Raw genomic sequence first — 14,605 nt, 5'->3', positions numbered from 1 at the left:
AGTACAGCAGTGCTGAGTTGTTCCAGGCAAATGTACAGTGCTAACAAGATTCCACCTCCAGAAACACTGGGAGTTGATCTGTCTAGAACTCCAGGAATCCAAGATTTTCACTGCATGACAGCTGTCAAATACAAGCCAAAATCATGTAATCTTTATGCTATCAGCTGGCTACATGAGCATTTCTAGTGCTGACATTCTGGGCTGTAATTTTCCACACACATACAGACTACTAATCCAGTCTCTCACCCATACTCAGGTTACTTACTCTATACAGACAGGCTGTGATTAACATGTTGAAACAACAGTGCAAGAAAAGAGATTGGCTTCTTTTATGTCAAAGTTCAAAAGACACAGGAGCAGGGATTAGACTAAGAAGTTTTATTGAAACTTGTCCAAAATGCAGCCAGGCACACATTTTATCCATTCCTCTAAGGCTTATCGTTTTATATGGCATAGAAAAATGCATCTCAACCAGCTGAACATCCAACAAAAAAATTAGTGAAGTTAAGGCACTTCAGATATGTATTAATTTAGCAAAACTGCATAAGAATAACATTCTACTTGGAGTGATACAATCCTTTCTGAGATTCAATTTCAAACATCCAGATTCTGTAGCCCCTTGAGAGAGGAGAGAAGCAGGAGCAGGAGACAGAAGTCTCTCTGACTTTGAACCTCTAAGGCCACCAGAGCCTACGGAAGGAAGCGTTACTGAATCAGGCTGCAAAGATTTCCTGTAGTACAATGCTGAACTGCACAGCAGTTTTTGCTGAGGCACAATGTCTTCCACTCAAGAATTCTTAAGGCAAAGTATCCTTCTGAGGTGAGAGAACAAAAGGAGAGAGCAAGCAGCACGTGCATTCAATTGTAAGGTTATCAAATTAATCCTAGGGTAACAACTTTTATCCTGGGAGAAGACATCTCTGCCCAAAGGATAAAAATGTGGAGAAAACAAATGGACAATGCAAGAACTTATATAATAACCACACATCTGCTATCTGTTGGTTTGCCAGGGTTCTAGGTAGTAAATTGAAAGTCAATTAGCAACTTTGAGTTCATGCAACACATAGATAGCTACATTTGTACTTTTGCTTTATATTTTTAAGAGTGTGAGTGTTGGCCAGTCTAAGAATTTTTCTTTCCAGCTCTGAGCCAAAGTTTACAACTTAAACATTGCAGTTTCAGCATTTGGCAAAAAAAAAGATTTAATTAATTAATAACTCAGTTCTTCACGTTGAAAACTCCACCTTCATCTGTGAAACAACTTCTTGCATCATACAGCATTTAATAACTCTTCTCAAAAATGAGACACAGCTCTAGGATATGCACATTCCACACTGGAACCTGCAGCATGCTCCAAGGGTTGCACACAGGCTGAAGGAAAAGATTTCCAGGTACATGAAGCTGTTTCCTCAACCATGAAAAGGCAGGACAGAGAAGCTGCACAAACAGGAAAGAAGGTGAAAATTCAAGGGAAAAAGAAACATGGTAGACAGATGATCCAAGTGAAGTGAAAGTACCGTTCCTAGTTAGTCTGTGGAAATGTAGTTTTAAGCATTACGTTCTGAATTTTGCTAGTAGTAGAGTTGCTCAAGAAGATGTAAAGCTTATGAAAGAGAGATTGCATCTTAACACTCTGTGTCCTTCAGAGCAAATTGCTTGCTGTATTTAAGGCACTACATTGTCTTTGGTTCAGTGTTTAACTGTCTCAGTGTAAGCAGAGGTAGCACAAACCACACACGTTGAGCTCCTCATTCCACCACGTCCAACTTCAGAGCCACCACCTTCCTGATGTTACACTCTGGAATCCTTTAGCTCATTAGGAAACTGCAAAGAGCAAAATAAAAAACATTCTTATTAATTTTATAAGGAACAAAAGTGTGCAACATTCCACTTAGCTTTCATAAATGCCAAGAAAATCAGAATGAGAGACTGGGCCTGATGCTGCTACAACAAAACCAACTGTGAAGTCACTTAAAAATTAGTTTCTAATAAGTCAAAACCAAAACCAACCACATCTCTACAATAAAGACAGCAGGAGTATCTAAGATCATTGCAGGGATCAGAATAAAAGCTGACCAGTTATCAAAAAGGGAATATTTTCAGCTTTCTTTTGCTCTTGAGAAAAGTCTTCATAAAATAGTAAGTTTTATTATCTAGATATTTGTAAATAAGAACACATTTCACATAGAGAGGGCATAGGGTTTAGCTTTATAGACAAATTCAGCTCACTGCAGATGGTGAAATCATTAGAAACTGGTCCTTCAACATGTACTTATTGCTTGAAAATGCATAAAAACTAGCAAACACACCTAAGGTATCTGTATCAGCACACAGAAGTGGTCAACTAACAATATTAGACTCCTTAAAGGAGCAATCCCAAAAAGTAGGCAGCTTTAAAACATCCTCCCTGTTCTCACAAAGAAGGATTAATAATGAAGATGTGTGAATATGGAAGAGAGAAAAATAGGGGGAAAAATACATTTGTTAGCAGTATAAACTAGCTGAGATATTCTGAAAACAGAAATATTTTATAACATGCAGTGGGGTGAAAAGGAGAGTTCCACAATCTTTGCTTTGGCTAGACTGAAAAAGTCACAATATCCATGAAAGGCTCTTATTTCTGCTGATTTTATCTGAGAAACCAGTGGAGCATTTTTAGAAGAGCATTTCCTGCAGATGAGCCAGCAGAGCTCCAGTGCTGTAGCTGTACCCAAAGCCCAGGAGAGCAGGGCCCCAGGCTGACATACCTGTAGGGGTAGCCGTGGTATTTGGATCTGAAGACAGAGAGCAGCCAGCTGAAGAACAGCACCACCAAGCCAATGCCAGCAATGCACATAACTGCAAGAGATGCACAGGGAGAGGCTGTGATGGGACAGTTGTCCCTGCAAACACCTCAGTCACTCAGGCTTTCAAAGCCTGCTGCAGTATTTACAGATTTGGTCAGATGAGACCTCTATTCATGTCACTGAGAAGTAAGAAATTAACACCAGTTTTACATCACTTTTATACAAATGCTTTGAGCAAAAGTCCCTTCTCCCTCTTCCTAGCAAAACACTGCAAATCATCTCTATCTCTCTCCATCTGCCAGAAGGATTTGAGTTTATCTTGCAGTTTCCTAAGCAACTTCAAAAACTGTCAAAAATCCAAATGATTCTCCTCAGCTTAGAGGTGGGGAGTGAACAAACCCCCCCAGTGCAAAAGCATTTCTGTTAAATATGTATCAAATACCCTCACAGGAAAGTAGCAGTACTTACTTTTTCTCTTCCCCACATCCATGTCAGAAGTAGCAGCCTCGTGGAGAAGGACCATTCCTAAAGTAACTCCACCATCTACAAATGCTGTTTAAGGCTAAACCAACAAAGGACAAGAGACTCAAAACAACACTCCTAGCTCCCTAAATTCAGCTCCCACACCACACCTGAGGCATTAAAACTCACTGGAAAAATCAAATTCCCAGCCAAATCAGCAACTATGGGGAGAAAAAAGAACGCCTGAAAGACACTCATGTCAGCTTTTAAGAGAAGATAAATGCAAAGCTTGAAATATAATCTGGAAATTCTTCAGGCAAAATTAAAAACATGCATTTATCATCTCAGCTTGTTATGAAGCAGCATTCCTCCCAGAGAGCTTGGTCCACTCCTACTGCTATTCTCCATTGGAAAATCCCCAAAGGAATTTAGCTTCTGCATTCACTCAGCCAACAGAACAAATAAAACACAGGCAGTATTTAATCCAACAGGCACTCTTTCAAGGGGCAATATTTCTTTTCTAACTCTTCAAATTAAAAAAAAAAAATCATACAATTAAAGAAGCACAGACAACACAAAAGGCCTGATATTTGCCAAGAATGAATCCTAGCAAAGCAAAGCAGTGAATCCAGTGAAACAAAAGACAGAATTCCCAAAGATCTCATTCCATTTCACTACAAATGTCCAGTCCCAAGTCTCCTTCTGAAAGGAAAGACATCTCTCATTAACTGCATCAGGAATCTTTCCATTTCAGACACAGCCCACCTTCAGCACAGGAGGAAAGTGCCTTGAATCCACAGAAACTTCACCAAATGTAATAATTTTAAATGTATCCAGCAATGGGTGGGTTGGGTTCATAGTGTGATGGATAGCAGTAAAACAAAAACAAACATCAACAAAAAGTTTCTACTTGGAATTCAACAAAGTAGATCAAAAGTACAGTAATAGAAAAAAAACAGAAGTTGTCCTCCAGGTGCCTCTTTTAAGTTTAAAAAATTAAATACAAGAAAAGGTCCTGAATAAAAAATAAAGGAATGCTGATACAGGTGACAAGACACAGAAGAAAAGCTCCAGCCAGAAATCACTGAAGTTACAAATGCTGGATCCAAAACATACAGGTGAGAAGACAAAACCAGAACATTAAATTTTAAGGTATTCTTATGACCCCAAAGAAGCATTTTTTGTACAAATGAGAAAGGTAAAAGCTCTCAATCTGAAAGTTTCCACTTGTCTTTCTTGACAGCAGGGCAAAATCTTGCATCATTAGTACAAACAAATGGTAAGATAGGAAGGTAAATAAAGAAATAAAAGATCAGTGATAGAGGAATTAATTCAGCACCAAAGAAATAAGTGACATTGAAAAGAGGCATGCACAGAGGAACAGAGTATCCTGAAGAATCTTCTGATTCCATAGAGATCCACAACTTCAGTGATGTATTCAGCTTAGTGCTTAAACAAGCAGGTGAGAAAGCATTAAATATTTTTCTATTCAACTTAAAGATCAGAGGCACAGAAAAAGCACAGTTGTAAGTGCAAAATGGTTTTACAAGCTTCTGCATCAGTGTTAGGTGGCAATTACAGCCATGACAAAGCACCACAGAAAAGGCAGCAGCATTTGCTGACCAAAAAACTGTCACCAAGCACATGCTTCTCCCAGGAAGGATACTGAACAGCAGAACTATGTGTGTTTCTGCCACAAACTGGGCTTGGCTGCTTCCATGGATATAACTCTGTAAGAAACAAAGAGCAATTAAATGTAGAAAAGACTGGAGACAACTTTGACATGATTAACAACAGCTACAGAGCCTGGAATTGGGGTTTGCATTGTTTTTTTCAGGAGAGAGCAGAAGTTGGAGCACGAATTATTTTAGCTGTTGATCACTGATTTTTGAGGGAGCTGCAGCAGAAACAAAGATCCTTCTTCTATGACCCTGCACAATCAGCCTCATTCAGATTGCACACTAAGTGCTGCTACAACCTTTGTGGTCCAGATTCTCAGCCCAGCTGAGCAAAATCCCAAAAGATTAGGCCCTCCTGCATCATAATGTGATCCAAATCTGATCCATTCCCTGACAGATTCTTAGGTTGTGAACACTGCTCCTTAGCTCAGAGGCAATCCCTTCAATCTATGTGTGGACCCAACCCACTTGGCTCCACAACCAAGCATCTGAAATATTTTTCACTTCTGGGTTAACAGAAAAATTGAAATTTGTGGAAAACATACCATTTTTAAATCCCTATAGGACACCCAATTATGGTTTTATGGTGTATCTAAGTAAGAAAAAATAGTTTTATCCACTTTCTATGAGGAAGAATACAGAGAGCCTGACCCATCTAACCAGGCACAAAAGGCCATTTCACCAAATTAATTCCCTGAGTAAAACCATGAGAAAAGTCAGCATGTGATGTGCAAGCACCTGAGCAGATTAAATGCCCTCAGAACACTGTGACTACTTTTACAGTGCATCTCATTCTATGTTATGAACAGAGCAGTAGATTTCAAATTACGTTAAAAAGAGATTTTTCCCAAGAAAGAGATAAATCTGAGGTCACTGGATATTAATTTACCCCAGAATCTTGTGGAAGATGGTTTTATATGTAAGTCATTAGATGAGTGCATGAATTAACAAGACCAAGTTAAAACATAATTGCCAGGTTCAGCAATAGGATTTTTAGCATTCAAGACTCAACCCATAAATACATTTATTGTGGTGTAAACAATTTAGAACTATCATATCCCTTCACCATTGGACATACAACATTTGTGCAATGTTGATTTGCCTTGCTCACTGCAGAAGAGGTTGGTCTCAGTCACAAAGAGAGAAGCCAAAAACACAATTTGCCCTCTGATTTTTCTCTTAGTATCTGCAGTACCTCTTAGTATTCTGTAGAAATATAACAGAAATGCAGAAAGGAAAGTGGAGGCAACACTCACCACTTGTCCTGTGTGGGGATTCTTATGAGCATAGGGGGGGCCTCTGATGTGGTTCCACATCTGGCCTGATGTCATTGCTAACACAAAACACTGAAAAGGAAAGAAAAAATGCTATTTAATAAGGATTCTCTTTTATTTTTAATTTAACCTGATATCTTTTCACTTTGTACCAAGATGTACTGGTTTGGAACACAAGCTAAGAATTGTCTCACTTTATCTTTGTACAAAAATCAAGCATTCAATGAACTGAAAGGACTAAGATCATACAATGTTACCAATCTATCAAAGAGCAAAATTAACTGTACCTCATTTTTCCCTACCAGCTTTAAGACTCTTGAAATACAGTAGCTTTTAAAATCTGGAACTACTACAAAACTGAATACAACAGGGAGACGAGAGTCATGATTACTCACCAGAGCAGCAAAGGCCCAGCCAGTTTTGTTGTAGAGAAAATCCAGATTGCTGCCCCGCAAATACACGAGGCCTCCAATGACAGCCAGCAGCAACCCCAGCATCAAGGGTCCAGCATAGTTTGGTGGCCTGATCACACGGATCTGAACAGAGGACAGGGAAATTATTTCCTCTCAGTAGGATTATACATTATACCTGCACTCCTGCTGAAAAAAGCCCACAATACATAGAGTGGAAAAAATATTGCACACATATGTTTTCTGAGTAAATCTGACTTGGGAAGTAAGCAATGCTTCTTCCACCCATACTGTAACTTTAGTTTTACACAACTTTACCCTGTTCAATAATTTAGAGATTGTTTTTCTTCCTCTGGAACTGAGAGTGAGAAGGAAGGAGATTAGTTTTACCATCTTCTTAAATATTTGAGAATTAAATTACACAAAATACCAGCACAGAGACTGTAAGGAAATTGAAAAGATGCAGTTGTGTGTCAGAACTAGATTTCGTAGATAAGCTCTTTAGAGCAGCACAGGGGGCACAGAACACAAGTGAGATTTCCCAGATGGTTCTGCACAGGGGGTGCAGAGGGAAGGGGTGGTGGCCCTGCACAGGAGAGCAGAGGGAAGGGCTGCAGGCCCTGCACAGGGAGGGGTGCAGAGGGTCTCTGGACTCACGTGGACATCTGTCCTGTCAGCCACCCAACGTGCCAGCTGCTCCGCCGCGAAGCCGCGCACCTGCAGCTCGTAGGTGTCCCCTCGCTTGGGCTTCCCCTTGGCAGGGAAGTTAATGAAGGTGGGAGCAGAATTCATGTTCAGCTGCAGGGAGAGTTCACACAGAATGTAGCCCATGAAAGGAGTATTTACTAACACAATTCTAGGCCATTTCTGGCTTGCAATATTGTTACTAAATCAGAAAAGTTAGCTCTTTAATGGCCATGACTTAAAAAAAAAAAAAACCAAAACCAGTAGGCAGCACACAGCTTGCATTTTTTATTAATCGGTTTCTTCTCCAAATACTACTTTTGATAAAGAAATCTGAAAGCAGCAATATATGATTCTAAAATCTAGGAAGGCCACAGCTTGATGAATGCATTTTTAATGCAACACTAAAGAAAAAATTAACAAGAGTAATAAAAAGGCATCTCTCTTCAACTCCCCAGTTCAAAAGCTTCCACTTAATAAAGTATCACTGCCTAAACTGTGCAGCTGTTAAATAGAGATTAGTACCCCATTAAAAAAGAGTTAACATCTGCAAGACTGTAATGAACTATTACCGGGACCTACAATTGCAAGTGTTCATGGAATGTTCTCACAGCTGGAGAAAAAAACCTGTGGTCACACAATGGTAATAGAAGAGAAAAATGGCTGGGTACTTGAAAAGAAATTAGCCAACCCATACCAAAAGCCTAATCTATCATTCTCTAGTAATCTAAAAACTGTAATAGCTGCTCCTAATGACATCAGTGCTTTCTATCTTGCCTCTTCATGTACCACAGAAGAATTCCATTAAGTATTACACCAGTAGTTATTACAGGAGACAAACTCGGGGGGAAAAAAGTCAAAGAAACCAATTCACTCTTTGTACCTTTTCCACATCTGTCAGTTCTGTTAATATTCCTACCAACATGCTCAGGCCATCTTTCCTCCATGAGTGACAGCTTTTAAATTTTCATTTCGTTTCATTCACTACAACACTAAATTATGTAACAAGTTTACTTTCCTTCCCAAAACCCAAACTAAAAACAACGTTAGAAGAGAAAAAGACCTTACCATCTGAAAAACATCTGAGCCTTCATCAAAATCTACCATAGCAAAAAAGATCTTGTTGGTAAATGCACTGGAATACCTCCAGGAGTTTGCCAGAATCTGGTATTCCTCATCAGCTTGTCTGGAAAACACACAAAGTGAGATGTTTGTATCATGGGTTTGTCCACAGCAGAGTTGTAAAGCAGCTGAAGGAGCTGTGCCCACCCACCCCATTAATGTTCTAGGGCTCAAAAGAAAGTTTCAGTGGTAATGAAATCATTTAAACACAGGCACTCATCTACAATGAGGTGAAGCTTTTGGCACCTGCTTTTTTTAATGGAAGGGCAAGATTTTTGAGTCCACAAACACAGAGCACCAAAATTTGGCCAGGTGTGCCCTTTCTTCCAGAGGGTGGGAAACCAATAATTTGAACAGACTAGGCATAAAAAAAGAGCCTTACAGACCTCTGCCACCTCCAGATTAATACAGAAAAGCTGTAATATGATAAATGATCCAAGATACTGGAATTGCAAATAAATGGCAAGAAACATATTAATTAAGAACAACATTTAAGTTCCATGGCCAGCAATAATTCTACAAAAATTTCTTCAGCAGCTCATGCCAGGAAAGTTGAGCTTTCACTGTGTCTTTCCCCAGAGTAAACACTGTTTCTGCAAAGCAGGGATTATTTTAGGAGGGAGATAAAACTAAGGATTATGTTGTTTCCTCACAAACACATTACACACATATTCCCACACATTAAATTGCAAAGACAATCCTAATGGAACTTGCTCACGTATATTCCTCCCACATGTGCCAAAGTTCAACCCTGTTCTTAAATTTAGTTTCCTACAAAGCATCAGATGACTTTCAAGTTCTAATTTAGGAGTAAAAGAGCTCATACTTGCACACAACACACTGTCTGTGAGGCTGAAGAGCAGTGAACATCACAATCACTGAGTAGTTTCTGGGAGGTGCCTTCACAAGGCGCCGGAATTTGTCTCCATTCATTCTGATCACGGATCTTTTACTGGCCCACTCCATCAGCTGGTTCACTTTTTCTGATAACACCATCTGAAAATCAAGTCAGAACAATATTTTTGGGTTGTTTGTTTTTTTTTTTCCCCAGTCTCACAGTACAGTCTTAGAAGCTTTTAGATTTGATGAAACAAATATCTGCATTCCTTTTTATAACACCACCCAGGGGATGTGATGCTTCAGTAATATTCTGCAAGGCATTCACAGAAGCTTTTGACAGTCATGTTAACATAATTCATTAACTTCAACCACCTAGTAACACACACAGCTTTAAGCATTCAGCATAACCAGGCTGCTGCAGACCCTCAGCTCTCCCTCACAGTAGTTGCAGAATTTCTTTCAGCTGTACCAACCACCTCCATCCCTTCCACAGCCTTTTTTTCTATACTAAGCATCACGCTGTTTCAGCTTTCAAGAACTGTGGCAGTGGAAACAACACCAGAGATACAACCAACCTCAACACTTCATTTTCAGCACTGCTGGAAAAAAAGAACCATAATTCAGAATATATCTGAAAAACTCAGGAGTGCTCAACACTCCTTAAAAAGTAGACAATCAATTCTATAACATTTTAAGAAGAGGCATCAGTTTGAAAAACTAACAAATATTACATTTACCATAAAGCGCTTATTACTCATTAACACCCTTCTTCAGATAAATGTGTTAGAGGAAATCATTATAATATATCCTGAATTGGAAGGGAGCCAGCACGAGCATCAAAGTCCAACTCCCGAGCCTGCACAGGACAGCCCCAAGAATCTCGCCATGACAATAATAATAAATTATACTTCTCTGACTTACAACTGACACACGTATACACACTTCTCAGAAGGATTTTTCCAAACCCTGCAGGCCAAGTGTGTGGGAGCAAGTTGCACCTTAGTGACTACAACCAAAGACCACGCAACCTCCCCCGCGCAAACCCCATACACTAGAAGACAACACTCGTACAGCGCTCCTAACAAAAACTGCAGAACCTGGAAACGAGGCCCTTCCCTCCCTGAGCGTTCCCCTCAGAGCCGGCCGAACCTCAGGGCGCGGAGCCGGTGTGAGGCCAGGCCACCCCGCCGGGCCCTGGCCGTGCTGCCCTCATCCCGCTCAGCAAGAACCCGGCCCAGCGCGGCGCGGGGGCTCCGGATGAGTCTCACCTCTTTCCGCCTCTGCCCCGCGGCGCCGGGCCCGCCACATCCCGCCAGCAGCAGCAGCACCAGAGCCAGCAGCGGCCCCGGCAGCGCCGCCATGACCGCCTCACCCGCCCCGCCCCGCCGGCTGTGAGGCCCCGCCCGCGAGGCGCTGATTGGCGGAGGCGCCGGCTCGAGCGTCCTTGCCGGCCTCCGATTGGTGGAGCCTGTGGGAGCGCGGCGAGCTGGAGCCGCGCCATTGGTGGAGCCCGAGGGGAGGGCGGGGCGAGGCCTGAGGGCAGAGCGGGCCCTGAGGGGAAGGGAGGCCGAGCCCAGGACGTGGTGGCAGCGGTTGGGGTCTCTCGGCTGCATCACAGAACCCTCACGGGTCGAGATCGTCCGACACAGGTGACACAGCGTTCCCCACTAAGATACCGGATTCATTACCGGTGTGCAACAAGCCAATAATTACACAAGATTGAGAGGGATTTATATCAGAGTTGGGCTAGCCTTGGGTGCTCAGTGATGTTCCACAAATCAAGCACGCCAACTCTCAAAATTTTTTACTGTTTATGCGTTTTAACAAATAGGAATTTGTGTTCACTGGATGCAAGTAATGTAGTTCTCTTAATAATTAGTATTTTATTTTCTATTGGTTAATGCTTCTTTTTGCTTCTCATACTGATTAGAGCACACGCTCTGACTTTCTCTTCTCTTCGCTCGGTGGGTTGGGGGTGGTGATCTGCCCCTGCTGGAATTCCCTTTCACCACTTGGAGCTGATCTCAGCCCAGGTGCTGAGTTGCCTTTGCTAGTGTCTTCTTTATCATGGGAGTTCTGAAAAATGTCCCTGTGGGCCATAAATTCTTTGTGGCCGCTATCAGTGGCACATCTTCCTTCCCAAGCTTTGTTAACCTCCCCCTAAGCCGAAAATAATTGAAACACGTCAAGCCCTAAACCTTAATAAGGCAGTTCTACCAAAAAGCATTTTTCCCCCCCAATATCTGGGCATCACTTAGAGCTTGATACCTGCTGTTTCATGGATTAAATCTCCTTCCTTGTTGATTAGGCTAGAAAGATCAAGCATCAAAGAACTTCTTTTCTAAAGAAAATTTTACATAATCCATATCTTGAAACAACACAAATGCTGCTTCGGCAGCTGTTTCAGTGCTCTGCCACCCTCAGTGTCATGAAGTTCTCTCCCTTACTTTAGATACATGCTCCATGTTGTACACACATGCTTTAAATTGCTGATCATGTGTTACAAATATTAAAATCCAATTGCACAGGGAATGCCTCAGCAGGTGCGTTGAGGCTCTGATGCAGAAGCGCCAGGGAGAGAGGAGGATTGACTCACGCTTCAGCTTTTATTTTAAAATTATTTCTCATTTCTTTTTGCACTAAAATCCCAGACTTTTTCAACTCAGCGCCTTCGGAAAAGTAAGTTAACTCAGAGTGAGGGGAAAAAAAAGTGGTGTCAGAAGTGGGATTCGAACCCACGCCTCCATACGGAGACCAGAACACCCAACCCCGCCGCGGGAAGGCGCGGAACGCCTTGAGTCTGGCGCCTTAGACCACTCGGCCATCCTGACACTGCGTGTGCAGCTCTGCCCGGGAAAGACTTAGCACTGTCGTCACGGCCGTACCCACTGCCCCGTACTTTTGCTCTCTCACGGAGAGCCCGTTTGTACCCGAGAGCTGCGGGAGCGCAGCCAAGCAAGCACCAGCTCGACCCAGCCCGGCCCGGCCGCGGAGCTCCGCCGCAGCGAGGAGGAGCCCGGCGTTACCCACAGGCCCCCGCCGTGCCGCCACTTCCGCCGCGACCATTTTGTTCTTCACCGGCGTCAAGGGTACCCGCTGGGCTCTCATCATGTTCCCGCTGGCCAGGGCCGCGCAGAGCCTCGTCGGTAAGCACAGGGGCGGCTCTCGGGGTGCGGGGGGTTCCTCAGGGGGTCTCCCCGGGGTTGTGCCCTCCCCTGTGCGGTCTGACCCTCAGCCCCCACTCGCTGTGCGCCCGGGGACGGTCCTGAGGGCACCTCAGGGGCTGCGTCCTCCGCCTCGCGCTTTTTTATTTCTTTCAGCCTTTTTTATCTCCTACTTGCTTTTTGACAGAGGGCTCCTTTCCTTGGTGCTTTCTTTCCCTAATACCTCAGGGCACCTTCTGGCCTGGTAACCCGCGGTGACAAAGGGTGGTTTATACCCAGCCTTAAACTCAAGGTTAAAGTTATCCCTTCAGTGATACAGACCCTGCAGTGTCTGTTCCTCTGGTCCTGGGTCACGATGTGCTTATCCGAGATACGAGATAAAATAAACCTAAAAATACCTTTACGTAAAATAAACGTATCTCGGTAGATACTCAGGCTTTTTTGTGTTCCTTGTGCAGCCTTACAGAGCATGCGAGGGATGTGGTATCATCTTCTCTAATCACGGTTAGGTAAAAATGGAAACCATTGACCTGAGATTGAAAGGTTTTATTTTGTAATATCTTTATGCACACATCACCCTCTTATCAAATGCTTTGTACACAGCTAATGGGCAATCTGTCTTTTGTAGCTGTTGCTTCGATTTTTCACTGTTGCCTTCTCTTTAATAAGTGTACCTTTTATAGTGTACACGTATAATGTACATCATCTGATGATATCACCGTGTATTTTGTGTCTATTATTTATCTCATGCCCACGGGTTATTTCAGTTTCCTTCCTCCCCTCCCTCCAAAAATCCCGAAGCAATGAGGCAGGTGTTACCCACACCAACTATCTCCACCCCATAATTTGATGGTGAGCTTATATTTGCATATAGAAATCTAAAAATGCTAAGCACTAAACAGAATATTTTATTAGAGAAACAGTAATACTAAAGAAAACATATTAATGAAAAAGGTAACTTAGAGGATTTTATTTTTTACTGGAATTAGACTTAAGGAAAAAATCCTAGAGAGAAATTGAGAGAGCTGAAAAAAATTAAAGTATTTGTGTATATCCCATTGGAATCCAAATGAATATTTTCCCAGCATTTTTAGTCTTTTAACACTAACACTTACCTCTTGCTGGTGGGAGATGAGGGTTGTGAATGGTTTGAGCTTTTATTTAAGTTGATTTCTGTGCGTGGTAACTCTCCTCAGCTCGTGGCATCCAGCACACTGCAGTCAGACAAGCTCATCGCAAGCACGAGCCGACCTTCCACGATAAATATGGAACCATGGTCCTGCTTGGTGGAGCTGCCATGTTCTCTGCTGTCTGGGGCTATGTAAGTTGGTTTTGTCAGCACTCTCTTGTAGCTCGAGCTGCAAACTTTAAAAGTGTCCATTTTGCCTGTTTGAAATAAATTTAGGTCAGGAACTTCTTATGTAAGCAAATAGTGATGTGATAGAGGTGAAAGTTCATTTCGTTCCCAGCTGGATTTTGAGTTGTTACTCAAATTTCTGCATCAGTATGTTGCCTGATTTGAAAATGAATCAGAAACACAACTCTACAGGTACAGCTATAAGCAGCAAAATTTCTAGATGGAAATACCAATGTGATGGTGGGGTTTTACATTCTAGATTCTTCTACGCTTGATATTTTGAAACAGAAAACTGGAACATTTAAATACTATTCAATATAAATATATACCACTTGTTTAATTAGAAAGTTCATGAGATGTGTTCTAATAACAAGAAGTCTGAACTGAAAACAATAAAAATAACCCTATGTCCAAAGGTTTCTTTGATTTCAGAGTTAATAATCTTGGGTTTTGTCCTTTACAGGTGTTCACACAGCTTAATATTGAGTGGGGCTTTTCACCTGTTGGCAGAATCACTCCAAGGGAATGGAGGGAGTAACAGCCTCTGCTTCTAATGAACTGCTGTAGACTTTCGCTGAGAAAATGGTCGTGTAATTGCATTTGTTCCCTGATTACCACTTGGACAGTGGCATTCCTGGTCGAATAAACATGCCTAGAAACCTGTCTGGCTCTTGGAGGTTTCCTCTGTACTCTGCTTCTGCTGAACTATAGCAAATAGTGTCAAAACTCCCAAGTAATTTTACACAGTCCCTGTTGTTACTGTAAAACTCTCTGGTGGATAAAGAACAAGTCCAGAACTTCGTTGAGGTTTCATTTAGCCAGATGTG

The 14,605-nt window shown here is 42.1% G+C and overlaps 2 protein-coding genes and 1 non-coding gene across 3 annotated transcripts; 1 reads left to right on the top strand and 2 right to left on the bottom strand.

Moving 5' to 3' along the window:
• Positions 1–363: 363 nt before the first annotated feature.
• Positions 364–10,758, bottom strand: MAGT1 (magnesium transporter 1). Its single transcript, XM_033072624.2, is given in 12 exon segments — positions 364–1,824; positions 2,748–2,838; positions 3,255–3,329; positions 4,915–4,978; positions 6,184–6,273; positions 6,597–6,737; positions 7,269–7,409; positions 8,364–8,481; positions 9,244–9,413; positions 10,526–10,628; positions 10,630–10,724; positions 10,726–10,758. Coding segments are annotated over 12 exon segments (1,137 nt in total). The 3' UTR covers positions 364–1,808.
• A 1,213-nt stretch (positions 10,759–11,971) lies between these two features.
• TRNAL-CAA lies at positions 11,972–12,088 on the bottom strand. The gene is made up of 2 exons: positions 12,051–12,088; positions 11,972–12,017 (listed from the first exon to the last, which is right to left on the bottom strand). It is a non-coding gene; the product is annotated as a tRNA-Leu (tRNA).
• Positions 12,020–14,441, top strand: LOC117003131 (cytochrome c oxidase subunit 7B, mitochondrial). Its single transcript, XM_033072805.1, has 3 exons — positions 12,020–12,403; positions 13,618–13,742; positions 14,242–14,441. Exons 1-3 carry the CDS (start codon positions 12,367–12,369, stop codon positions 14,314–14,316), a joined length of 237 nt encoding a protein of 78 aa, XP_032928696.1. The 5' UTR covers positions 12,020–12,366; the 3' UTR covers positions 14,317–14,441.
• Positions 14,442–14,605: the final 164 nt, after the last annotated feature.

This window comes from Catharus ustulatus, chromosome 14 (genome assembly GCF_009819885.2).
Source record: "Catharus ustulatus isolate bCatUst1 chromosome 14, bCatUst1.pri.v2, whole genome shotgun sequence".
Lineage (NCBI taxonomy): Eukaryota > Metazoa > Chordata > Aves > Passeriformes > Turdidae > Catharus > Catharus ustulatus.
This window is presented reverse-complemented; position numbering and strand designations above follow the sequence as displayed.

What these genes read in the sequence shown, in the direction of transcription:
- LOC117003131 (XM_033072805.1), top strand. Translation starts at nt 12,367, where the DNA reads ATGTTCCCGCTGGCCAGGGCCGCGCAGAGCCTCGTCG. An exon ending in GGCCGCGCAGAGCCTCGTCG is followed by an intron (nt 12,404 to 13,617) that starts GTAAGCACAGGG and finishes AACTCTCCTCAG; the next exon opens with CTCGTGGCATCCAGCACACT. An exon ending in TCTCTGCTGTCTGGGGCTAT is followed by an intron (nt 13,743 to 14,241) that starts GTAAGTTGGTTT and finishes TGTCCTTTACAG; the next exon opens with GTGTTCACACAGCTTAATAT.